Genomic DNA, 21,975 nt, shown 5'->3' on the forward strand with positions numbered 1-21,975 from the left:
CTTGTAAAGAGAGATAGTAAGCCATTTTGTGCCTTGCTAATGAAAAGCTGCAGAACTCATGGTTGTGAGGCTGTTTCACTGATAAGAAATAATAAACACCTGAGTCCAAACATGAAACCATCTCAAATGCCTTCAGTCCTGACCTCGAGAACCCACACTCTGTCACATCTCATGGCTTACTCAGAATGTGTCTGTGCCATGACCTCACCAGGCTGGCTAAGCTTTCCTTCCACCATCACATCACCTGTCATACAGCCTCTCACACACCAGAGGAAAATGCTGTTATAGACTGACCACAGTTACCAAGACATTGAAAGAAAAAAGCAACCAGAGGCAAATGTTCTCCTACCACATCGCTCTGTTTCTAGGGAGATTTTTCCTTCTAAAATTGGAAGTGGTCTGCATGGAGTCAGAGCACTCATGGGATTTCTTTTAACAGGTATTCAGTTTCATGAGTTAGATATGTCTTTCCATGAAAAAATAAACTTAAAAATACTAAGGTGTTTGCAACAAATACAACACCTTAAGGAACTGATCAAGGATTCTAAAGGATTAGAAATAAGATCAAAATGCCATGGAGGAGAAAATTCAAACGTTAAACAACCCCCAAAAAATCAAAATGGCCTACACACACACACACACACTCACACATACATACACATTTATTTATTTATTTAAATTAAACAGAAGATTAATTGTTTTCTTTATATGTAAAAGAAATCCCCCAAATTACCCCCCTAATTAAACCCCAAACAGCCACTGCAATTTTCTGTAAACCAGCAGGTTTTTGTTTTGTGTATAATACTACATAGAAGTAAAAATCCAGTGAAACTTATTACATAAAAGCTTGTTTGTCCATAGGTTTGCCTTCCAATTTTCCTCACAAGTCTCTATATTTTCATACTTGCAACACAACAGAACTAAGCATATGTGGCTCTAAAGATATTTGAAGGCATTACAAATCATCTAAACTTTTCTGTAAATATGTATGACAGCCAAAGAAATTCTGTTCCCAATATAATATACATCCATTAAACAATTCTGTTCTGTGATTTAATAGTAAAATATTTTACAAATACAAGGAACTGCAAAAGCACAAAGGAATTCTTTTTAAAATACTTTCTATCTTAATGCACCATTTTGCCCACCATTCAATTTCAAAGTTAACCAAAGCAGCAGCTCACTGAAACCATGCAGAGAAGCTCAAACCTGCATTTATCAATGTTTTCTGAACCATCAGTGCCCTTCAAAAGTCACTAATATTCACCTTTTATTTGTGAAGTGTCGTAAGACAAGTTATTCCTCACACTCCCATTCCTGGATGAATGATACTTGAATTGTTCATTTTCTAAGAACAGACTATGTTAATTACTTTTTGAAATTTACACTCTCCATCAAAATGTTTGAGAATGAAAGCAGTACTTAAATAACAACAGGAAGTCCTTTTAAACTTATTAAAATATGCAATATATTTGCTCGAATACTGAATAGTCTTTGCATAAATAATTTCTGTGCTAGCCTTTGAGCATTTTTGCATTCCACTTTATTAACAGTGCAGATAATACATTACTTTTATCAAGATAATAATTGAGCAACACAGTCCCTGACAACGCATGAGAGTAAGTCCCTTATTTTCAGGGAAGTGGCAGCAGAGAGGTGTAGTGACCAAATTTGCGTGCTCACCCAATGACTTAACAGCAGACTAAGTGTTAAAACACAGAGGCTTTTAACATATGTCAATAAATAAAGACAAATGTGATATTAATGTTGTGCAACAAGAAAGGATCTTTCTGTGTAAAAGTGTATGTTGGCTAGGGAATGCCTATGGTCAGCATTTTCTCCCACCAAATTCCTAATGATTGCTGCACTACTTCTGGCAAAAAATACCTATTTAGTTCTGGGAACAAAAATAAAAAAGGATTCACACTTTTGTACAAATCAAAACCAGCCATTCAGAGGCCAAACTGAGCTACTAGATTAGTAATTACAAAAATGTGATGTTTGTATGTTCCTATCTAAAGTCCACGCCTGAATTTATCTTAGTATCGCTTTCCATTCCAAGTACAATTCATACCATGAAGTAAGAATTTCAGCTTTTGGATCTGCAGTAAGTTCTGATAAATGTGGAATTCTGCCTAGTACTCTGCCTTTTTAAAAATACACATAAAGTTCCTTAGTCTTATAAATATAACCTGAAAATAAAAAAACCCCACCACATTTGTTCTCTCTCAACATTGAATTTCTTCATACAGAAAGAATGTTTGATATACTACATTGGCTTTGAGTTACTAATGTTTCTGAAATTCACACAGTGAACTGAAGAAATCATGCCACCATAACAAAAATGTTAAACATTTCACTAGCTGACAAAACTCAGAAAAAATTCTTTTTGATAGATATTTGACTGTCCAGACATTTAAAACTTTCTATAAATCACCTGTGCCTGGACACCTTCCTTTTAAATAATCCAAGAACTAAAGCCCATTTATAAAAATCTTAGTATTTTCAGGCACCCTAGGTAAATGTGCATCAGATTTAAATTCCTGATTTTTTATTCCTTCAAGTATTTTACTTAACTTATTTAGCATCTATTTAATTTCATTCATCTTCCCAAATTAATCATCAGGCATACATTTCATAGTAGGCATGAATAAACGATAATCATTCAGTTCATTGAGCAGAAATAGTGACCTACTAAATCAAATACTTCAGATAATCCATTGATTTCTCACCAGCCAGACTTCTCTCACATTTGCCAGGTTTTTGCATTCCAACAATTCATTTTAGCAGGAATCTAACTATGCATTCTAGTCAGACTTTAAGAAAAACAAAAATCAGTAACTGCATGCAGTTTTAGTAAGTACAGGTCCTATTCTGCTACACGGGAACTTTTTGGTAGAAACTTCATTAACTTAAAATAAAACTTCAAATAAAAATATCCATTTAATCTGGCATCACCTGGTCCAAATAAAATAGAGATGTGTTTAAATTTAAAGCCTTGTCCTTTCTTCAGTTTTATGTAGAAGTATTTAATAGTGGTTCAGAAATATCTTGTGTATACTTAAAAGAATTTTAACAATTCCTTCTGTAAAGCCTTCAAAATTCAATTACTAACACTTCCCATAAACCTCAAGAAATTCCAGTTATAGTAAATATCTAACAAGCAATGCAAGTTTTATTATATCTACACTATCAAATGTTAAGAAGTGATTGAAAGAAAAAATGGGAATCTTTCTTTGCCTGGTTTCCTATGGAAAGAAGGCTTATGCAAGCCTATATTCCCTGCATATGCATGCAATTCATTTGCTTGTCTTGTAACTCCTTAGGCACTTGCTGGTCAAATTCAAGAGGGTAACTATTTCAAAGGTACTATGTTTCTACAAGTTCTGGGAAAATAAGTAAGCAGGGTAAACCAGCAAGAAATTGGTAAAAGGAGCTCTGTCCTTATTAGAATTCAGGTGATTTGTACAGAAGAGAAAACATAAAGTCTATCTCAGACAAGAGTTCTCAATTTTCTATTTATTACCATCCTCCATCTACTTGAAATAAAAATAGTAAACTAGGTGTAACAGCATTTATAAAGCTTTCAAACTAATTATTTCTCTTTAAGAACATTATTCCAAAGATCAAAATACCATTGTTTCAAAACACAAGAGATTTTTCCAAAATGCAATGCTTTTATGTCCTTTATTTCTCTCCATATGCACATACTCCTACACAACACACCTACACTTCCTGCAGAATGAAACAAGGCTGGATTCTCTTCTCAGCTTTGAACTTGGAACTGATACCGAATTTGTAGCGAAACTAAAACCAGTTCGCCATGTGAAGTGCAGACCTGGTCTATGAAAAATGTTGCCCCAAACCCACCACTGTTTAATTCTCTTTTGCAAATGCTCTTCCAACCTGTTCACCAGACAGGTGAAAAGCTAGGTGCTAGACACAGCAATGAAAAACATCTGCCTACTTCTGCAGGCCTGATGTACACTCATGACAGGGTTGAAATGCAGTGACCACCTGTACCATGAGCAAATAACTCACTGTTGCATAACAGGGGTCAGCAAAACTTTTTTTTACAAGTTTATGTTCAGTCATGGGACAAGGCATTCAGTTATCAGCTGCTATCATAATAGGTTATGGAGCTTACTCCAACCAGAAATTTCATGTCTTCTTAGAAGATACATTAAATTCCATTCCATTTACCTACCTATTCTCTGACATAGGAAATATATAAGAATATATATTATATAAGAAAAGACAACTTTCAGGATTCTGAGTGATGAAAAATTAATAACCTTTTCAGCCTGTCTAAAGTAGCTTCTTCCATTAAAGTCCTTCTTCATATTAAGAGCATGTATGAGGCTACTTTGCCAGTATTACTGAAAAATTAGATGCCATACTCACTGGATTACACCTCATAAGACAGTGTTAAATTTGTGTCTGTGAGATCAGGGTTACTTCCAAACTGATAAATGTCAGATTGTGTTAGATCTAGTGAAATTATATTTTGCTGCCATGGCTAAAAAAAAGACCTCACCAGAAGGCAGTAAAAAATCCAAGCCACAAAACCCCCACACCCAATTTCATCTTTGATCATGGAAAATGCTGTATTTTCCAAACACAGTGAAAATAATTATGATAATTTTATAAATATGAAAGAAAATTAAAGCTTATTTTAGTAATGAACAGGCACACATCTTGAATGTGAAAACAAACACTTGGGCTTAAATCGTTATTCAATAGTGTGCCCAAGACAGCTTTCAAAGATTGTCCTATTCATCTCCTGCAGTCCATACTATCTTCCTGCATAAGTATGTTACACATATTACTGAATTACACAAATTCAGCAATCATTTTGCCTCTATCCAGACATGAGAGCTCTGCCTCTGTGCACTGCTACAGGTCTGTGAATCACTGAACAAGCATGGAACTGCTGAATTGCTGAGAATGGGAGAAGTGGGTGGACAGAAAAACAGACATGACCCTTTTTTCAATAGTCTTGATCCCCTTCCTTGTCCACAGCCACATCATATCAGATTTAAATCACATATTCTATTATCTTACTCTGGTTGCGAAGCCTCTGTAGTTAAGGAGATTTATAAATACCTACAATTTGGGACTTCAGAAATTCTGGATTTTCAGAGACAGATATTATATAGATAACAGTTTTGTTCTTTTCCCATGCTTCATTCTTGGCAAGATGTCAATAGCCATTAACTAATAAACTGATCTCAATGTTTGAAATAATTTCACAGCTGTGATTACAAACTGCATTGATTTAGTACATAGGGTTGGTTCCTAACAGTTCTCAAGGGAGTGACTGCTGAGATCACGCTAGACTTGAAAAAATTAATTCAAAATCACCACCCTGAACAGCATGATTTTAAGATAGAATCTCTTTCAATGTGCAAAGACCATGCATATGTGCATCTTATCAATATAAGGTCTCAGTTTTGTTACAACTTAGAACATGTGTAGCTATAGCCTTGATGATTAATAATTATGAGGTATACGAGGCTCACTGCCTCTTTACCTAAAATGTTTTTGTAGAATTGGTAACATTGGTTGCCCTAGATCAATAATCAGTGTGGTATTCCTGCTATAAAAATGTGACAGAAATAATGAAAGAAAACACAGACAGAAAGCAGGTAAAATTAAAAGAGAGGAAATAAAGTAAAAGATGGTGGGAGCAAGGGACCCAGAAAAAATAGAAAGAAGAATCATCACAGGCACTCCATATTTAGTTTAATGAACTATGGTCACTCATTCATCATCTTCCAACACATTAAACTTTTGTAAAGAAACAAATTTTCAAAGAAAGAATCCACTGAAACTTCTCTGAGAATGAGATTTCATCTTTCAAATTTGCATCCATCCAACCTTTTGTAACCTCTGTAACTGGGAGCTTTGTAATCAGAGACCTTTTATTTTGGTGACAGAAAAAATGTGTGAACTTCTACTGTCCCCTGAATTTTCCACTACAAAGCCAATTTTGACAAACCTGGCATAAGAAAACTCTAAAGGAAAAGACTCCAACAGCACATGAAATTTCAGGAGACTGAAATTGCATGGCACTGCAGCAGGACATGACTCTTTTTAAATAAGGGAAATCTGTGTGGTCCACTGAAGCAGAGAGCATCTCTTCAATTAATTTATTACTATACAAGGCATTTGCTCTCTGACATTAATTTTATATTTTTACTCACACTTTTTGCATATAAATATCAAATATTTCAACTATATTATACCCACCATTTTTTCTCCAGAGTATAACAAATACATAAACATTTTAAAATACAAGTGTGCTGGTTTAGGCTGGGGTAGAGTAAATTTTCTTCTCAGTGGATAGTACAGGGCTGTGTTTTGAATTTGTGCTGAACACAGGGTTGATAATATAGAGATGTTTTTGCCATTGCTGAGCAGGGCTTACACAGAGCCAAGGCCTTTTCTGCTTCTCCTACTGCCACTCTGGGGAGGAAGTTGGGGGTGCATGGGAGGTTGGGAGGAGACAGTGCCAGGACAGGTGACCCAAACTGGCCAAAAGGATATTCCAGACCGTGTGGCATCATGCTCAGTAAGTAAAGTTGGGAGAAGCAGGAAGAGGGGAAGTGTGGAGTGATGGAGTTCACCTTCCCAGGTAACTGTTACACCTGATGGGGCCCTGCTCTCCTGGAGATGGCTGAACACCTCTCTGCCTATGGGAAACACTGAATTAATTCCTTATTTTGCTTTGCCTGTGTGCATGACTTTTGGTTTCCTTATTAAATTCTCTTTATCTCAACCCATGAGTTTTCCAGTTTTTACCCTTCCAAGTCTCTCCACTGTTGTATTACTGGGGAAGTGAGTGAGTGGCTGCTTTGCTGGCTGGGGCTAATCCATGACAACAGGCTGTCCTTCAACCCAGTAGTGTCAGGCACACTGCCTCTTAAAAATAAACCCAGTACACCATCTGATATGTATATGTAGCTTCACTTGAAAAAAATACTAGTATTTTTTAACATTTTTAACAGTTGAAAATAAATGAAACCAAGTTCAATAGTCTCTTCCTTAGAAGAGAGCCTTTAATTCAAAAAGAAGAAAATTCTTAGTGTTATCTCTTGAGAGAATTAGCACCATCACCTCTCATTTCATAATATTGAACTCCATGCTGCAAAATTGTTTATAGAGAAGCCAAATATCTACTTGATTTCAAAAAATCCTCAGCATCTAGGTGAAATTTATTGGATAAACTGAATGACTAAAGTAAGTGGCAGATAACAAATGAAATCTACAAGTGAACTTTCCATTTTTGCAGCAATGTGTAACTGAAAACACATCTTGGTATTGACTTCAAACTAAAAAGGTGGAAGAAGCTGAGATGCACAGAAACCCCACTTTTGCTTTTATGACTTTTTTTATACTTTATAACTTCATTTTATTATTTCTCACACACACAAACACCCCCAAAAGAGCAAAACTGGCATCCATGGTATTTCTGGATTTTGAACAATGATGTTTTCATTTAGTAGAATATTGTGGTGTGATGAGAAAAGATAAAACTCAAAGTGAAGACTAACAAACACTGAAGAACTAAAAGGGCTACTGTGCTGAGCAGGTACCAGACTGGGACACCAGTTTTCAAAATCCAAATACAAAGCTATTTCTGTGAACTACATGCCTACTTTTTATAAACTGGTTAAATAAATTTTAAAAAAATAATCTAGAATCTATTCATGCAAATAGCTGGATTTGGATGTCAAATATTCAAAATAATGAAAGTTTTTCTAGTGAAATAGACCTTTGTGCTTTGCAGGCACAAGTAGAACTAAGGTCAAGAAGAAACAAATCATACCATTTATGATGCTGATAAAGCAGAACAGATGACAAATACCGTTAAAAGAAGAAAATGCTTGGTACAGTAATTTCATCACAGGCAAAAATAAAGGAAATTCATAAATGACTTGTAAAAATAAATTGATAAATGGTAAAAATGAAGGATATTTATGAATTAAATGGAAGTCCTCAAAATTAATCTGCTGTCTTACTACCAGTGATAACATGACAACTCACTACTATTCAGCAAACAGATTTTCTGGGTTAGCCCCTTTTAATCACAAAGTAGCATTTAACTACCATTAATGAACAAGACTGTAATCTTAGTTTCAGCAAATAACATCTTGAAGTGCTTCATAATAATCTGGAAATAAACATCAATGGAAAGGAAAAGAGAATTTGTTCAGTGTATTTCAGGATGATCACTACAAGTCCCAGGTGGACAGTCATTCTTTTTGGACAATCACCTACTTTACTTCTTGCAGACAGTACCATATGAATAAATACACAACAAATTCCAAGAAAACCCTATTATCTTGATCAGTGGTAATGAACTTTCACTTTAGATCCTTAGGTGGCCAGAAAATACTCCTAAAAGAAAGAATTTCTTGAACACCATAGGCAGAAATGCCAAAAAATGGACTTTCTATGGTGAGTGATTTTGAAAACAGTAAATTTTAACTCTTTCTGCACAAATCTTGACTTCCACAGATGCCAGACTTTAAGGAATGTAAACTGACTGAAATCAGAGATTAATCCCAGTGTGAAATCTGACAAAATTATGGACTAAATATCAAGGTGAACAGCAGATATTCTACTAAAAGCAGATCTCCTTTATCTCATTTTACAAAATATGTTACATTAGAGTATCACGGCCCCAAAGACAGCACTAAACAAAAATGAGAATAAAAATAAACATGTATTTGAAAACTATGCATTTGATTATTTTTAATTTCAGAAGTTTTAATTTTTCTAAAGCTGAAAAGTTGTTCCATAGTACTTGCAGAGCTGATGCTGGTCTGTTGTGGTGGCACATTAGCAAGGGAGGTTGCAAATGCAAAATGGATAGTTTCAAGAAGTGATATATATACCTGTTACTGTTTTTGTTTTGACAGGACTGCTGGCATACTCAGAGGCTTGATTTGACTGCTGTCTTGCCAAAGGTGCACTTCCAACTGATGCTTCATCCTCTTTCTTTCGAGTTACTGACACACCAAGTGGAACAGCTCCTACAGACTGCTAGAAAAAGAAGTACCTTGTGAACCACTAAAAGTCAAAACACATTAACACAGAATTATGGCATTGTCATGAGAAACATTTTTTAAACTAATATTTGGAAATGTATAGAAGACAACTTGAAACACTGATTGGAGCACAAATATTTTTAAACAAATGGAAATGAAATGCTAGATTCAGATTTGTACTTGTAATTGTTTATTTCAGTCCTGTTAGTCTGAGGAAAAGCTCTATGAAAACAAAAAAGGGACATAAAATGAACTTTAGAGTTCCATTGTTGTTAGTCAACCAAAACCAATAGGAATAAACCTGGCTGATGACCAAAGTAAAATAATTATCTAAATGTTTAATGGAAACTGAAAATTTTTATCCAGCTATGAAGACCCAAAGACACTTACTAACCTTCTTTAAATTCCAAAATATAGGATGCATTTATATTTCTCCATTATTGTGCTTCTTCCTAACATTTTAAATACAAGATTTAACTGCTACTGATTTTGAACTGTTGTGACTTTCAAGCATACCAATAAATAAGAACCTCCTCAAAATGTGAAACTGCTGACAAATATAAAACTACAAAACTGTAGGCATTGGAACTAAGTTTGAAGGACTGCATCCTTATTTTAAGATTAGACAAGAGTGATGTGTATTAATCTACATGGATTCTGGAACAAATGAATGGTCTATTGGCTTTGTTGTTACTTTTTTATTCATGCAAGCAAGAAAACACAAAATTATTAAAAACAATTTGATCCTCAATGTTACTATACAGTTTGCCCCTAACATTTTGCTGTAACATCAGCTGCTATGTAATCTGCAGATGCATCCCAGTTGACAAAAGCAGAATACTTCTACACTGATTTTGCAGACGGTTATCATTTAAAGATGACACAGTTCTTTTCTAAAGATCAGACATTAGGATTACACGCATCTTAATTTTTGTGTAATTTAATTTTGTTCAAATTGGAGTGAAAATGTAATCCATATAGCTGTGTAATGAGAAACCTCACACATTGCATTAGGAATCTCTGTGGGAAACAAATTCGTGTGAGGCGGGCAATGTGCTTGTAAATTTTCTCCAATAGAAAACAGATCACTGAATCGAGCAGTGTGCAATATGTGCACACATACAAAACCCCAAAACAAACAGAAAAATCATTTAATTGAAGGAGAATGGCTTCCAAACGCCTTCACAATTTTCCACTATAAAAGTAAATTAAAGTAATACAATCAACTATTTAATCCTACTCCAGTGAAAACAATCCATTTATATATACAGTGGTATGCAAAGTTAATAGAAAAATACTAATTTCAATGACAAACAGAACTCTCATCTCTCCTCCTCCTCCTCCTGAATGTACAGGCATTAGCTTTGACTCCAAAAGCACTAAAAAGTTTTTCTGGAATACAGTAACATGCCACCTTGGCATACCCTCTAGTTAAAACAACAACAAAAATCCCCATCAGCTTTGAAAATACAACCTTTACACCACAGAAATACTTCTCACTTGCATACAGAGAGAGGATCTGAAGTTTTGTAAACTTTCATCAGACATTTTACATTACTTATTCTCAAAATCTTGCAATTTATCTGATACAACTCTCATAAGGCATGGCCATCTGCAGCTTTCTCATGACAGCAACTGTTGAGCCACGATTTGGCAATTCTGGATGTAACACCGCAAGAACATTGACTTGCCAAAGTGAAACAAGAATTTCTGAAGAATGAATGCAGACAATACAGGACAGTACAAAAGACAATAGGATGGAAATACTGCCTGAAGAAGCTGTATCTATTTCTGAACCACTGAATAAATGGATCAGCAAAATATAATAAGTTACACTACTAGTCAAAGAGTGAAAAACATCAAGGCTATCACAGCCAGATAAAGCTGGAAAAAATTATGACCAAATATTGAGTGCTGATCTGGACAATGAAACAGCTGTTTTATCTTTGCTCACTGAAATCAAGCCTGATGTTGCACTGATGACACCCAGTACAATCTTGTCAGGTTTTTGGCATAAGATTTCTGGTTAAAAGAATCCAGAAGATGAAAGATCAGTATTGAACTAGATGGAAAAGGATCATCAAGATTTGGGGTTTAGCCACAAAATGATGAGGAAATTGTGGCTTGGGAAATAGCAGATGACAAGAACCCCACAGCTGTAAGAAAAGGCGAATCTGATGGGAAAGGAGGCACTGCAGGCTAGAGTTATCATAAGCATTTAATCACAAGAATCCAAAAAGCCAGCTATAAAGTAGGATGTAGTAAAGCTTAAATACACCTACTTGGGATTGAGCTTTATGGTTACTAATTGGTAATGTTATAGAAGATACAGAACATGTAACAAAGTTCTGGAACTACAGCAGCTTTTATATGAGACTGCTTTGTTGACACAAAGTCAAAATCAGATTTTGTTCTAGAATACTGATAGTTTTATCAATAATGTTTTGTGGCAATTATATACAGAATACTAAAATAATAACAATTCACATATTTCAAAAGAAGAAAGGTTACTACTTTTCAAACGTAATTAGGTTTTTAAGCAGTAGCTGAAAAACTATAGAAAAGCAATCCTTTTCTAAATTTAATCTTTATTGGCACAAATAATCTGACACATTACATACCATGTTAAGTATGTGTATACAAAACACACACATATATATGCCATTTAAGCGTGCAAATAGATCAACGGATATAAATTTTTAATTTTTTTTTTACTTCAAACTATGTGGTCAACATGACTTTGGAAATGATAAAGACCTAAAATCAGAGAAAGACTCAGAAAAATAATAGCTAAAAACCAGCTTGCCAAAAATACAACGGGCCAAGTATTTCCTGATTTATGTGGAGACATGTCAACTAACCAAACCTAAAAAATCTATAAAGAGGACTAATTTGCCTTAGGTGAATTAATATTTCATTTTCCATGGGATTTTTTTGTAATTAAATATTTCATTTCTGAATTACAATTTCCCACAAATGTGAGGCTGAAGAGACTGGAGGTAAATCTGGGAGTATGAGAAATGAGTTTTACAGAAAATGTGAACATCTGAACAGATTAATAACTTTCATTTAAGGGATGCCTATACAGTCACCTCCCTGAAAACAAACCAAAGGCAAAAGAATATTCCGAGATAGGAACCTAAATATTATCACTGGCTTGTGAACTGTCAAATTCAAAAGCTTGAGCCCAGACATGAATGGCTGTCCTTGTGATGGGACAGAAGCCAGTTTTCCCACGTGGTGGATGCTGCATGCACACAGACCCATGGTTACACCTGCAGTAGCTTACAGATAGCAAGCAGGAAGAAAAATCAACAAAGTCTTTGGAGTGGGGATGGATGGCAGCTCTGTTCAACACATGGTGTTTATTGAACATCTGAGATCACTGTCATGCAATCACTATCTAGCTCAGAGAAGAATATTTACAACATTTGCTTACAAGACTGTCCAAACTGTACCAGAATGAGCTGTGACAGCAAGAAGGAGCCACCCTGCCTACCTTGCAACAAGTTCTAATGACATGAAAATGCAATCACTGTTTGACTACTGAGTTACATTTAATTGTGCTTATTTCGAAGATTACTAGTACACCTAAATTGTTTCAGAGAATTCAAATAAAGCAAGGGATTAGACCTAGTTCCAATTAAAATTAAATAAATGAATAAAAATGCACTAATAAAAATTAACTGCTAAATAAAGAAGACCTGCTTCACCCCTGGGGTGCACAAAACCACCTTCTTTCCTGGCAGGTTGACTTGCTAATTCAGATGAAATTCTATGATTGCTTCAGGTTGGTACTTCAGGTATTGGAAAAGTGTTCTGCTGAAATAAAAGACTGATAACTGATTAGCTGTAATGTTTCCAAACTTATGTGGTGGACTGATGTCAGCTAAGAAACCCCTCATTTTCATCAATGAAAGCATTCCACTGGCAGTTTCAAGGGGCCTCTGAAAGCAGAAGTTACAAGCTTTGAGTTCCACGTAGCTTTAGTTCCTTAAGCAAGAAGCAATTTCATTTCTGTATCCTTCAGAACTTAAATGCCTTCATGGGGTAAGAGGTGACAGATCCTGATAGGGATAAACACATTGCTTCTCTCCTGCAAGCAATATCAGAAATCAAAATCTGTTTTAATTTGAGAAATCTCTGCACACCAAGAAGGGAATTATATTACTATAGGAACATGCTTGTTTTATCGAAGCATTTCCAGCTATTTCTTCAAGGTAAACAAGGCAACACAGCTTTGCCCTCAACAGCCAGCTTTGCTGCAACATGGAATAATCCTAAATTTGGGTACTCTTACCTTCTGTCATTCATTCATTGCTGCTCCTTATCACACATCTGGCCATTAAAGCATCAAGGATGTGCAATATTCCAAAAGTCATTCTAAGACAGAACAATTTTAAGGATCTACTTGTTCTACAGGAGATTACTGATCAAGTCATAACAAAAAAATTATTTCATCTTAGTCAAAAATTCTAGGGAGATCTCTGATGCAAACTTCTGAACAAAGTACCACCTGAAGTACAACATCAGGATTGGAATTACCCTCAGTTCATTATGAACTTTCCATAAAGCAGTAAAAGGATTTCATAACACAGTAAAATTCCTAAGATAACGGTAAAGAGAAAATGAGCAGGGAAAAAGCAGAGTTGAAGAAAAAAACCACTTGATTAAATTGAATTGTTAATGACTGATTTTTTTAATCTCCTACACAGCTGAGAAAAAATTCTTGGGTTTGAATTGGGATACACTGTGTTCCATGGAGCAGATGTTCAAGAACAGAAATCTGGATTCTGAAATGACATTCCAGTGTTATAAAGCATGATGAATCTGGAAGAAGTGCAATGTCTTTCTCTTGGTTGTTTTGATATATGACTAAGAATGTTCACCTTGACCTCCTGGGTTTAGATCTACTCTGTTACTGAAATGCTCCTTCAATTAGGTAGTAACACCTGGACATGTATGGAGCAGCCAAAAAAAATGGACAGAAATATGGACAATACAGATCTATATTAGGCATTTATGAGTACATATTTTTGATAATTCAGTCTTTCCCTAAAATTACTCATTTTAGCTCACAGAAATCAATAATGTAAGAAAAGTATTGACAAGTTCCAAAGGCTTTACATTAAAGTACATTTGAGAAAGATGACAGACCACTGATTTATAAATTTATTGCAGAAAGTATCACGCATATTGACTGTCCCATATCAAAGTATAGATAAGGCTTCTTATTAAGGAAAAGAAACTCTTCAAATTTTTATCTTGCAAAGCTAAGTATGGGCTTTTAAAAGAGAGAAAAAATAAGATAACAGCATGGGTTTAAAGAAATAAAACAAGCCATAGCTGAAAAAGTCTTTAAAATAGTCATAATAAAACATTAAAGAATACTTAAAAATTACTAGAAACAAGGCCTTGCTGCCATAAGACTCACCAGAAAAAAATCTTCCAAAAAAAGTCAAAATAAAATATTAAATTGCTGAAAACAAGGCCTCTAAACTTGGCTTTGTTTTGCTTTTCATTTGGGAGTCATTGTTAACAAGCTATAAACAGCATGAGTACAAGAAATCACACCATAGCGGTATCTTTGCTAAATTCTGGTCAAATTAACCTTTCACAAGCATTTATAAAGAATTTACCTTCTCAACAGGGCATTTAGACTAAAGAAACACAAGGGGTTTAGGCAGATAAGCAATTGGTGCACAAACTACTCCCACATTGAGTGTTGATACACTTACAGCTCATTGTACAAAACAATCCATACAGACTAAAGCACTCTTAAAAATGAATGCCAACATCATGGCCTTGGTCATCACACCAGTTGTACAATTCTTAGCTGCTGGGCAGCAAGGTGCAAAGAGAGCTTTGCCTAGCAGTAGTCCAACAGTAATAAATGAAGAGGGGTGATCCTCACCCCAACAATAATAAATGAAGAGGGGCTGCATGTCCCCCCACACCCAGCACTGCAGTCAGTCACTGTTCTGTTCCAGCTGAATAAAATGTCACTGAGGCCAAAGAAACATTAAAATGTTAAGAGTTTTGTAAAAATGAAGCTTATTATGTTCCATATTTCTAACTTGTCATGCTTTCAGTTAAAACCACTTGCAACAGCCACAGTGAATATTTCAGCAGATATAAAATATATTACTACCAAATTGGCACTATAAACTTTAACTCAAAATCCCAGAAAAATAGTTAAAAGGCAAACGAAAATGAAGAAGTTCATATGTAAAGGTGTCCCATCCCTGTGGGGAACCTGATAATCTCAGCCACATCCTGTATGAAAGCAGAAGTTTACATGACTATAGCTGTACAAATGGATAAATAAATAAATACTTTCATTTAACTTATTTTATCAAGTACTAACATTATGAGTTTAATGTGTACACAGGGCCAAAGGTACTGAAAGGTTTTCTAACTCTGTGTTTTCAGACAGAACTCAAACTTTGACTCACTCAAAATGATAGAGATAAAGCATTGTTTAAAAATTTAAAATGTCTTAATATTTAAGATCTCTGAATCGTACAAAGAACTTCTAAAGAAAGTATTTTCTTTTTTTTTCCATTGCAACTGTGTAAGACTGACAGTTAGAACAGAGGATGATAAGAGCTTTACCAATCAATAACATTTTGACCATAACTCTTGCTTGAAAGCATTGTATCTCATGGCTCTTAAATGTTCAAAAATTAGGAAAGTTTTATAGAGCATTTTTGTTTGGTTATACTAGTTAGATTATGGTAACAAACTGAATTTTTCCAAAAAATAAGGCACAATGCCTAACTTTGACTAGAATTCTTATTCTAGGATAATTACAGCATTATATAAAGAAAAAAAGTCAGTGGTTAAGTATAATTTATTACAGATATAGTTTTCTTTTCACATAAAGTCTCTTCATGACTGCTACAGACAATTTAATTTGTACTATTACATGCAGTTCATTACCACAGTCATGTTAATGATGCGAATGTTATGACATTGACAGTTGAGTTTATAAACTCATATTTAAAATAATTTCAAATTGCTAAGACATTTTAAATGCAAATAACATTAGGATTGTGATACAGTAATTGTAATCTGAAATAGATGATGAAAAAATTTAGAGGGCTGTATGAGGTAATGACATAAGTTACAAAATAAATACTTTAACAAAATTTGGCTAAAAATTTTATCACTGATGATCAAAACCAGGGACAAACAAGTTTCCTAAAGTAGTCACTTAACCCATCTAGTCACCCAGTATCAAAAGAGAAAGAAAGCACTGACTAACAGGTGATTAAATGCATGGATGTTAAAGACAGACTTTAATAAAAACACTTAAAATAAGCAGGATAAGCAGGATTGATTACATTTTGGAAGGCTACATAACAATAAAATGTAGATAAATGGTTTGTTTTGCAAGGGACATACACTAGGAAATGTGCTGCTCCAGTTGTGATGCAGGAATGAAGAATAACTCAATACAGTTAAAATCAGAGTACATTTATTAAAACAATAATAAAGCTTCACTGTCACAATGAAGTTTTTCTGATGCTGGTGCAGACTGAGCTTAATGGGACTCAAATTAATGTTTGACAATTACTACGTAATGAGGTAATTTAGACACAAGAAACAAATGTTTACAAGTAATGTTTATCCTCCCACTTCAGGGGCCCAGAATGAAACTTCTCTGCTGTTCACAGTGTTCTATAGTTATGAGACAAATATTGAGATTTTTACATTTGTCACTTTATAACTGACCACTGCGAAGTGAGACAGAACATCACTGGTGACATCAACCACCAGTCTGATCAGCTACAGCACATTTCAGTTCTAGGGAATTCTGCCAAACAACCGTAATAAGTAAGTTTAGTTTAAGGGAAAACCAGTGCTCTTTTGAGGTCAGGAATATGTGGCATGAAAATCAGGGTTAAGAACATGTCAAGGGAAGCACTGCCCCACACAGACCCCCAGCCTCAGCTGCTTCTGTCTTTGTCAAGCGCATCGTATGCAAATATGGATTTTGACATCATATACAGAATCTTCTACTCACTTCTGTCAAATTATGAACTGTATGGCTCATCTCCTATTAAAATGGGGTTTATTAAGAGTGCTGACTTTATAACCAGTTATACAGTTATTTGATAAATCATGACAAATTTTAAAATATGATGCACCATTCAGACTCAAGGCTTATGAGGTCTTAGTAGTTAAGAACAGTTGCAAAATAATATTCCTAGAAGGTGATCACAAACACATCTTCTTTGTTCTTTTAATTAAAAATGAAAAAGTTGTGAAATTAAAATTTTAATATGCCAACTTAACATAATAAATAATTCAAAATAAGATCCACAGTACATGCAACAAATCACAAGAAAGCAGTCGCAAACTACAAATACTTGGAAAAATGCACTACTTGGCATATATAGAAGTGAAAGCTTCCCCTCTCCCCATCCCTTTTCCTCCTAAAATACATACCTGCTGAATGTGCCTGCTGACTCGTTTCTGAGGTTGGTAGATAAGCCATGTATACAGGACTGGATCAACATTAATTGCTAATCCTTGTACACTCGACAAGAGAACAGCACCTGCACACCATAGAAAAAAGAAAAAAATTAAACTACCTGCTCAAGAATCTCCTTATATGTTTTCAGTTTTCTTGCAAACAAATCCTCTTTAATGCAGACTTTTTTTGGCTTGGACTACATATATAATAAATAATAATACTTAAAGAATAACTTCAATAACATATTCAAAGTGAGAAACTTATTAGCACTATTTGCACACATAAAAAATGCAGCAACTTGCATATTGATTTGTTTATTACAACTTTTTGTCAAGAAAAATGGTTGTTTTCACAAAATTGCTTATGCAACTGAATAAGCAACACCTTCCCTCACACAATACATGACACCTTCTCTCAAATTCTCAGCCAACATTAACACTCTGCAAAAAATGAGTCAATAAACACCCTTGACAGAAAGGGAAGAATATAATGCATGACTCCCCACAACCTCAATCAAAAAACCCCCATGGTCTAGGACAGTGAGTTCTTTTAATAAAGACATGCCTACTTCACACTAGCTCTGCCCAAACTCAGGACAAACATTTTTCATGTAAACATGGTCATGAATATTCTTTAGAGGATGAGTTAGGCAAAATAAGGCAAATATTTTAACTGACAACAGTGGCAGCCTCCATACTGTGAGCTCTTAGGATTTTCCTAAGCTTTACAATATACCTTATTTTCTTTAAATGTCACTTTCTAGGACCTAGGATTACAAGACAGGGCTACTTTATTTCTTAAAAGTAAACTTCTAGTTTTCTTTTGTGAAGAAAAGCTCACATGGAAAATGTTAAGGCTCAAAACAGGAGAAAAACTATGTCAGTACCCAGAAATATTAGCACATACATCAAACCATGCACACTAAATTATGAAGCACTATCTCCATTAAACCTGCATTAAAAATCAGATTGTACACTGGTGAGGCTTTTTTCCTAACAGTACAGAGAATGTATCTATTGCAGCAGAACATAATTACAGAGCTGTACAAATCAGAAGCAAATGGGTTAATGGAATACAAAGGTAGCAACTATACTGAAAAAGTGTAGCAACTAGTAGTAGGCAGTTATCTTTTCATGTAAGCTTTGCAATTTTACTACAAATTAATATATGAAATAATGAAAAAAGTAGCAAAATAAATTTAAAACAGAAATCCTGGTTACTGGAAGATCCCATCACCAAATTCCACAGAATTACAGTAGTTCTATAATACCAAGAATCATAGTTCCTAAAGCAATATACACTACATTTACTCTGTGGTATACAATGTAATTATGAAGCAATCTGAATTTAATAATAAATTCAAATACATTCAGAAAGCTTGACACACAATTCAATGTACTTTCCAAAAAACAGTAAAAACATGTGCCTCAAAAGACACATCAGCAAAACTGTAAATGGGAAATTAATGAAAAAAATATAAGTTATGAGTTTATTGTATATAACAAAATTTTAAAGCCAGATGAATTCTAAATGGCAGAAGACCCACCAACCTGGGGTGACACAAGCAAAGCCTGACGAGCACAATGGGAAAATGACAGTCAGGAAACACACAAAGATAAATCATCTGCCTAGCCCAGGCTTGGAGTTGGAACACACACTGTGAGGAACTCCTATATACAGACTAGTCCATGTGAGCTGAAGGTTTTAAATGTCAGTAATAAACCTTAGAAATAAACCTGCAGTTAAAGGAAAAGCTAATGTCAAGTATAAATGGGTAACATGCAAGCAAGAGCAGTGAATATGCCTTGTGGCAGGATGTGCAGGAAACTAGAAAAAGGAAGCAAAAGGTAACAGAGGATTGATAAAATATATGTTACAATCATTATCTTTTATAAGATATTTATATGCCAATGTAAAAGACTCCTGCATCTTTAAGAGACAGCGCCTGTTGTCAGCAGTACTTAATGAAAGGTTTAATACACATGTGATACTGGAAAGTGGGAGACAGACCTCCCAATGAGTGCAGCACAAAGGCAGCCTACAGGCAAAGTCAACAGAAAATCCCACATTTCTAGCGGACTCCTGAAAAGAAAAATACAGTGTTATGTTTTCAATAACATCCCAAAATGAAGAATGAGAGCTGAAGAGTTAGAAATTGCAGTTACACTGCACAAATTCTAGTCCACATCATTCTAGTAACTTAACAGAATTTCTTGATTACTGAAAAAAAGAGCTACAACTAAGAAGTTCAATACAAGTAAGTCAAGCTTTGAACTGAAGTTCTCCTTTCCCTTCAATGAAGTCAACATTAGCACAATCCCATAAATTCAAAAGTAAAGCAGCACAAGTAGCAAACATTCTTCCAGTTATCTTTTGATAGCTTGTGCCCAGGATATTAAGAAAATAAAACAAAACAAGCAAACAAAACAAACCCAGCAGAAGCACTCAGATAAGCAGTTACATTATTTGCCTTTCAGTTTGACTGTCAGGTAACTTCAGCTTCCTACTAAGCCACCTCTGTCACACTAAATTACTGAAATTTACTGCTGTGTTTGCTACTCAGCCACTATATTTAAGGGCAGTTTAACCTCCTATGTAAACTTGTTTTCTTTGTAACAGCTTTCTTCAAAATCAATACCAATTAAAAAACGTTTCTCAGATTTGCCTCCTGTTTTCATGTCAAGAAATAGGAATACTCCCAAGTTTTTAAGGAAGTTCTTACTAATTTGAGGATCAAGCTCGAAGCTGGTGGCAGACTTCTCACATGCCTAAAATAAATTAAAAATTTGCTATTCTGTCTCCATCAAAATGCAATGCTCGAGTTCCCTGGATTTCATTAAGATTGTGGAGAACTTTCTTTTCTTCCCCTCCCCTTTCTTCTTTTTAATTAAATTTACATTTCAGAAAAAAAGCAGACCCTAGTCCCATAGCATACTAGGGTTTCCTTTCCAGATCTCAGTTCTGGCCAGAGTTATCTATTACATCTATCTAGTAACAGATTTGAAAAATAAGTATTGAACCCAACACCGTGTAATCTTTAATGTTTGAGAATTTCCTGAGTCATGGTGTCATTTGCCAGGCTCAGCTTGGGCAAACAATTTCCTCCCTTCACAAATTCCCACTCTCTCCTGAAGGAATAGAAGACAGGGAGGCTGCAGTCAGGCAGAGGAGGACGACGAAGGGAATGCAGCAGAACACAGCGATGCTTGGCACTCTCATCCTGTGGATGAGCTTCCTGCAAAGTCTCCTTGGATGATGACAGCTGCAACAACAGCACTTTTCTTCCCAAGGGAGGGGGCCCTGCAGAAGGTAACTGGGGCCTCCTGCTTGGGCTGGCCCCACTGCCACCTCCTCCCACTCGGAGAGCTGAGCATAGGCTGCTGGAGGAGAGGGACGAGAGGGGTCATCAGCCTGGGGCTCCCCCATAGAAACTCAGGGGAAAAAAGTGGGGAAAACTGGTAATGTGGTACACTTCTGGTGAGGTGGGAGAGGACACCCACCCTGGGAACACAGCTGCAAAGAACAGAGGCCAGAGGGAAAGGCAAGATGGGTGAAATATGGCAGAGTCCAGCAGTAGAGCTGTGGAGCTGAAGAATGTTCAGTCATTACAAAAGAACAGGAAAGGGCCTCAAATACCAAAGAGACACAAGAAAAAAATGAAAGAGGCAGGACAGTGGAAAAATAATGTGGAGGTGAATGAGCACTTTGGGAAGGAGAAGGGAGGTGGCAACCCTTGGCAAAAAACACTTTCTGGAGCTGCACAAATCTTGTGAATGAGCAAACTGCATTACTGAGTCATCCCAAACAATCTGGAGAAAAAAAATACCAGGAAGAGCAGACAAGAATCTTGCCATTTATGCACCTGAAAATGATTTTTTGCCATAACCACTACCGCCCTGGGAGAATTTTTTCCAAATTCTGCTCTGTGTGTATGCAGTATCCAAACACATTTTAATGTTGTTTCCAGTAAAAACCTCCAGTAACACATTTCAGAAATCCTCCTATAAAATAAACTGAAAAACTGCTATGGGAAACTGAAGTTTGAGTTGATGTACACTTTCTGTAAGGGAGGGATTACAAATATGAACAAATGGAGTGACCTACAATAAAACCTAATTCTGACAAGATATGTACATTTTTAATAACTAAATTAAGAAATACTACACCATCTTGCTAAATAAACTGCACCATGAATTATTTTAGCATTGAGCACTCATGACTCCTAGATTTCTCAGGACACATGAATGATACTTAGATGCTAACAGGTTGAATTAGCATCATTCAGTTACTACCTAATTAAGTTAAATGATACCTGAGAGAAGAAATAAAATTTTTGCTTTTTTTTCCCTTACTGTTTTGAAGGGCATTTTCACTAAGGCATACTATAAAAATGCAGATTTGCATATTACACCCAAGTGAAGAGTTCTATTTTATACA

At 35.3% G+C, this 21,975-nt stretch overlaps 1 protein-coding gene across 5 annotated transcripts in view; it reads right to left on the bottom strand.

The window, feature by feature from the left end:
- Window positions 1–21,975, bottom strand: part of VPS13B (vacuolar protein sorting 13 homolog B) — a 434,757-nt gene that overhangs the window by 221,343 nt on the left and 191,439 nt on the right. For 4 of the 5 annotated variants that reach the window (XM_077187521.1, XM_077187524.1, XM_054636750.2 and 1 more), the window contains 2 exons: window positions 17,511–17,620; window positions 8,904–9,051 (listed from right to left, as the gene is read on the bottom strand). In XM_077187521.1, coding sequence (XP_077043636.1) covers window positions 8,904–9,051; window positions 17,511–17,620 — 258 coding nt within the window. The remainder of the gene's footprint in view (window positions 1–8,903; window positions 9,052–17,510; window positions 17,621–21,975) is intronic. The other variant, XM_077187531.1, reaches the window with a different exon arrangement.

This window comes from Agelaius phoeniceus, chromosome 1 (assembly GCF_051311805.1).
Source record: "Agelaius phoeniceus isolate bAgePho1 chromosome 1, bAgePho1.hap1, whole genome shotgun sequence".
Lineage (NCBI taxonomy): Eukaryota > Metazoa > Chordata > Aves > Passeriformes > Icteridae > Agelaius > Agelaius phoeniceus.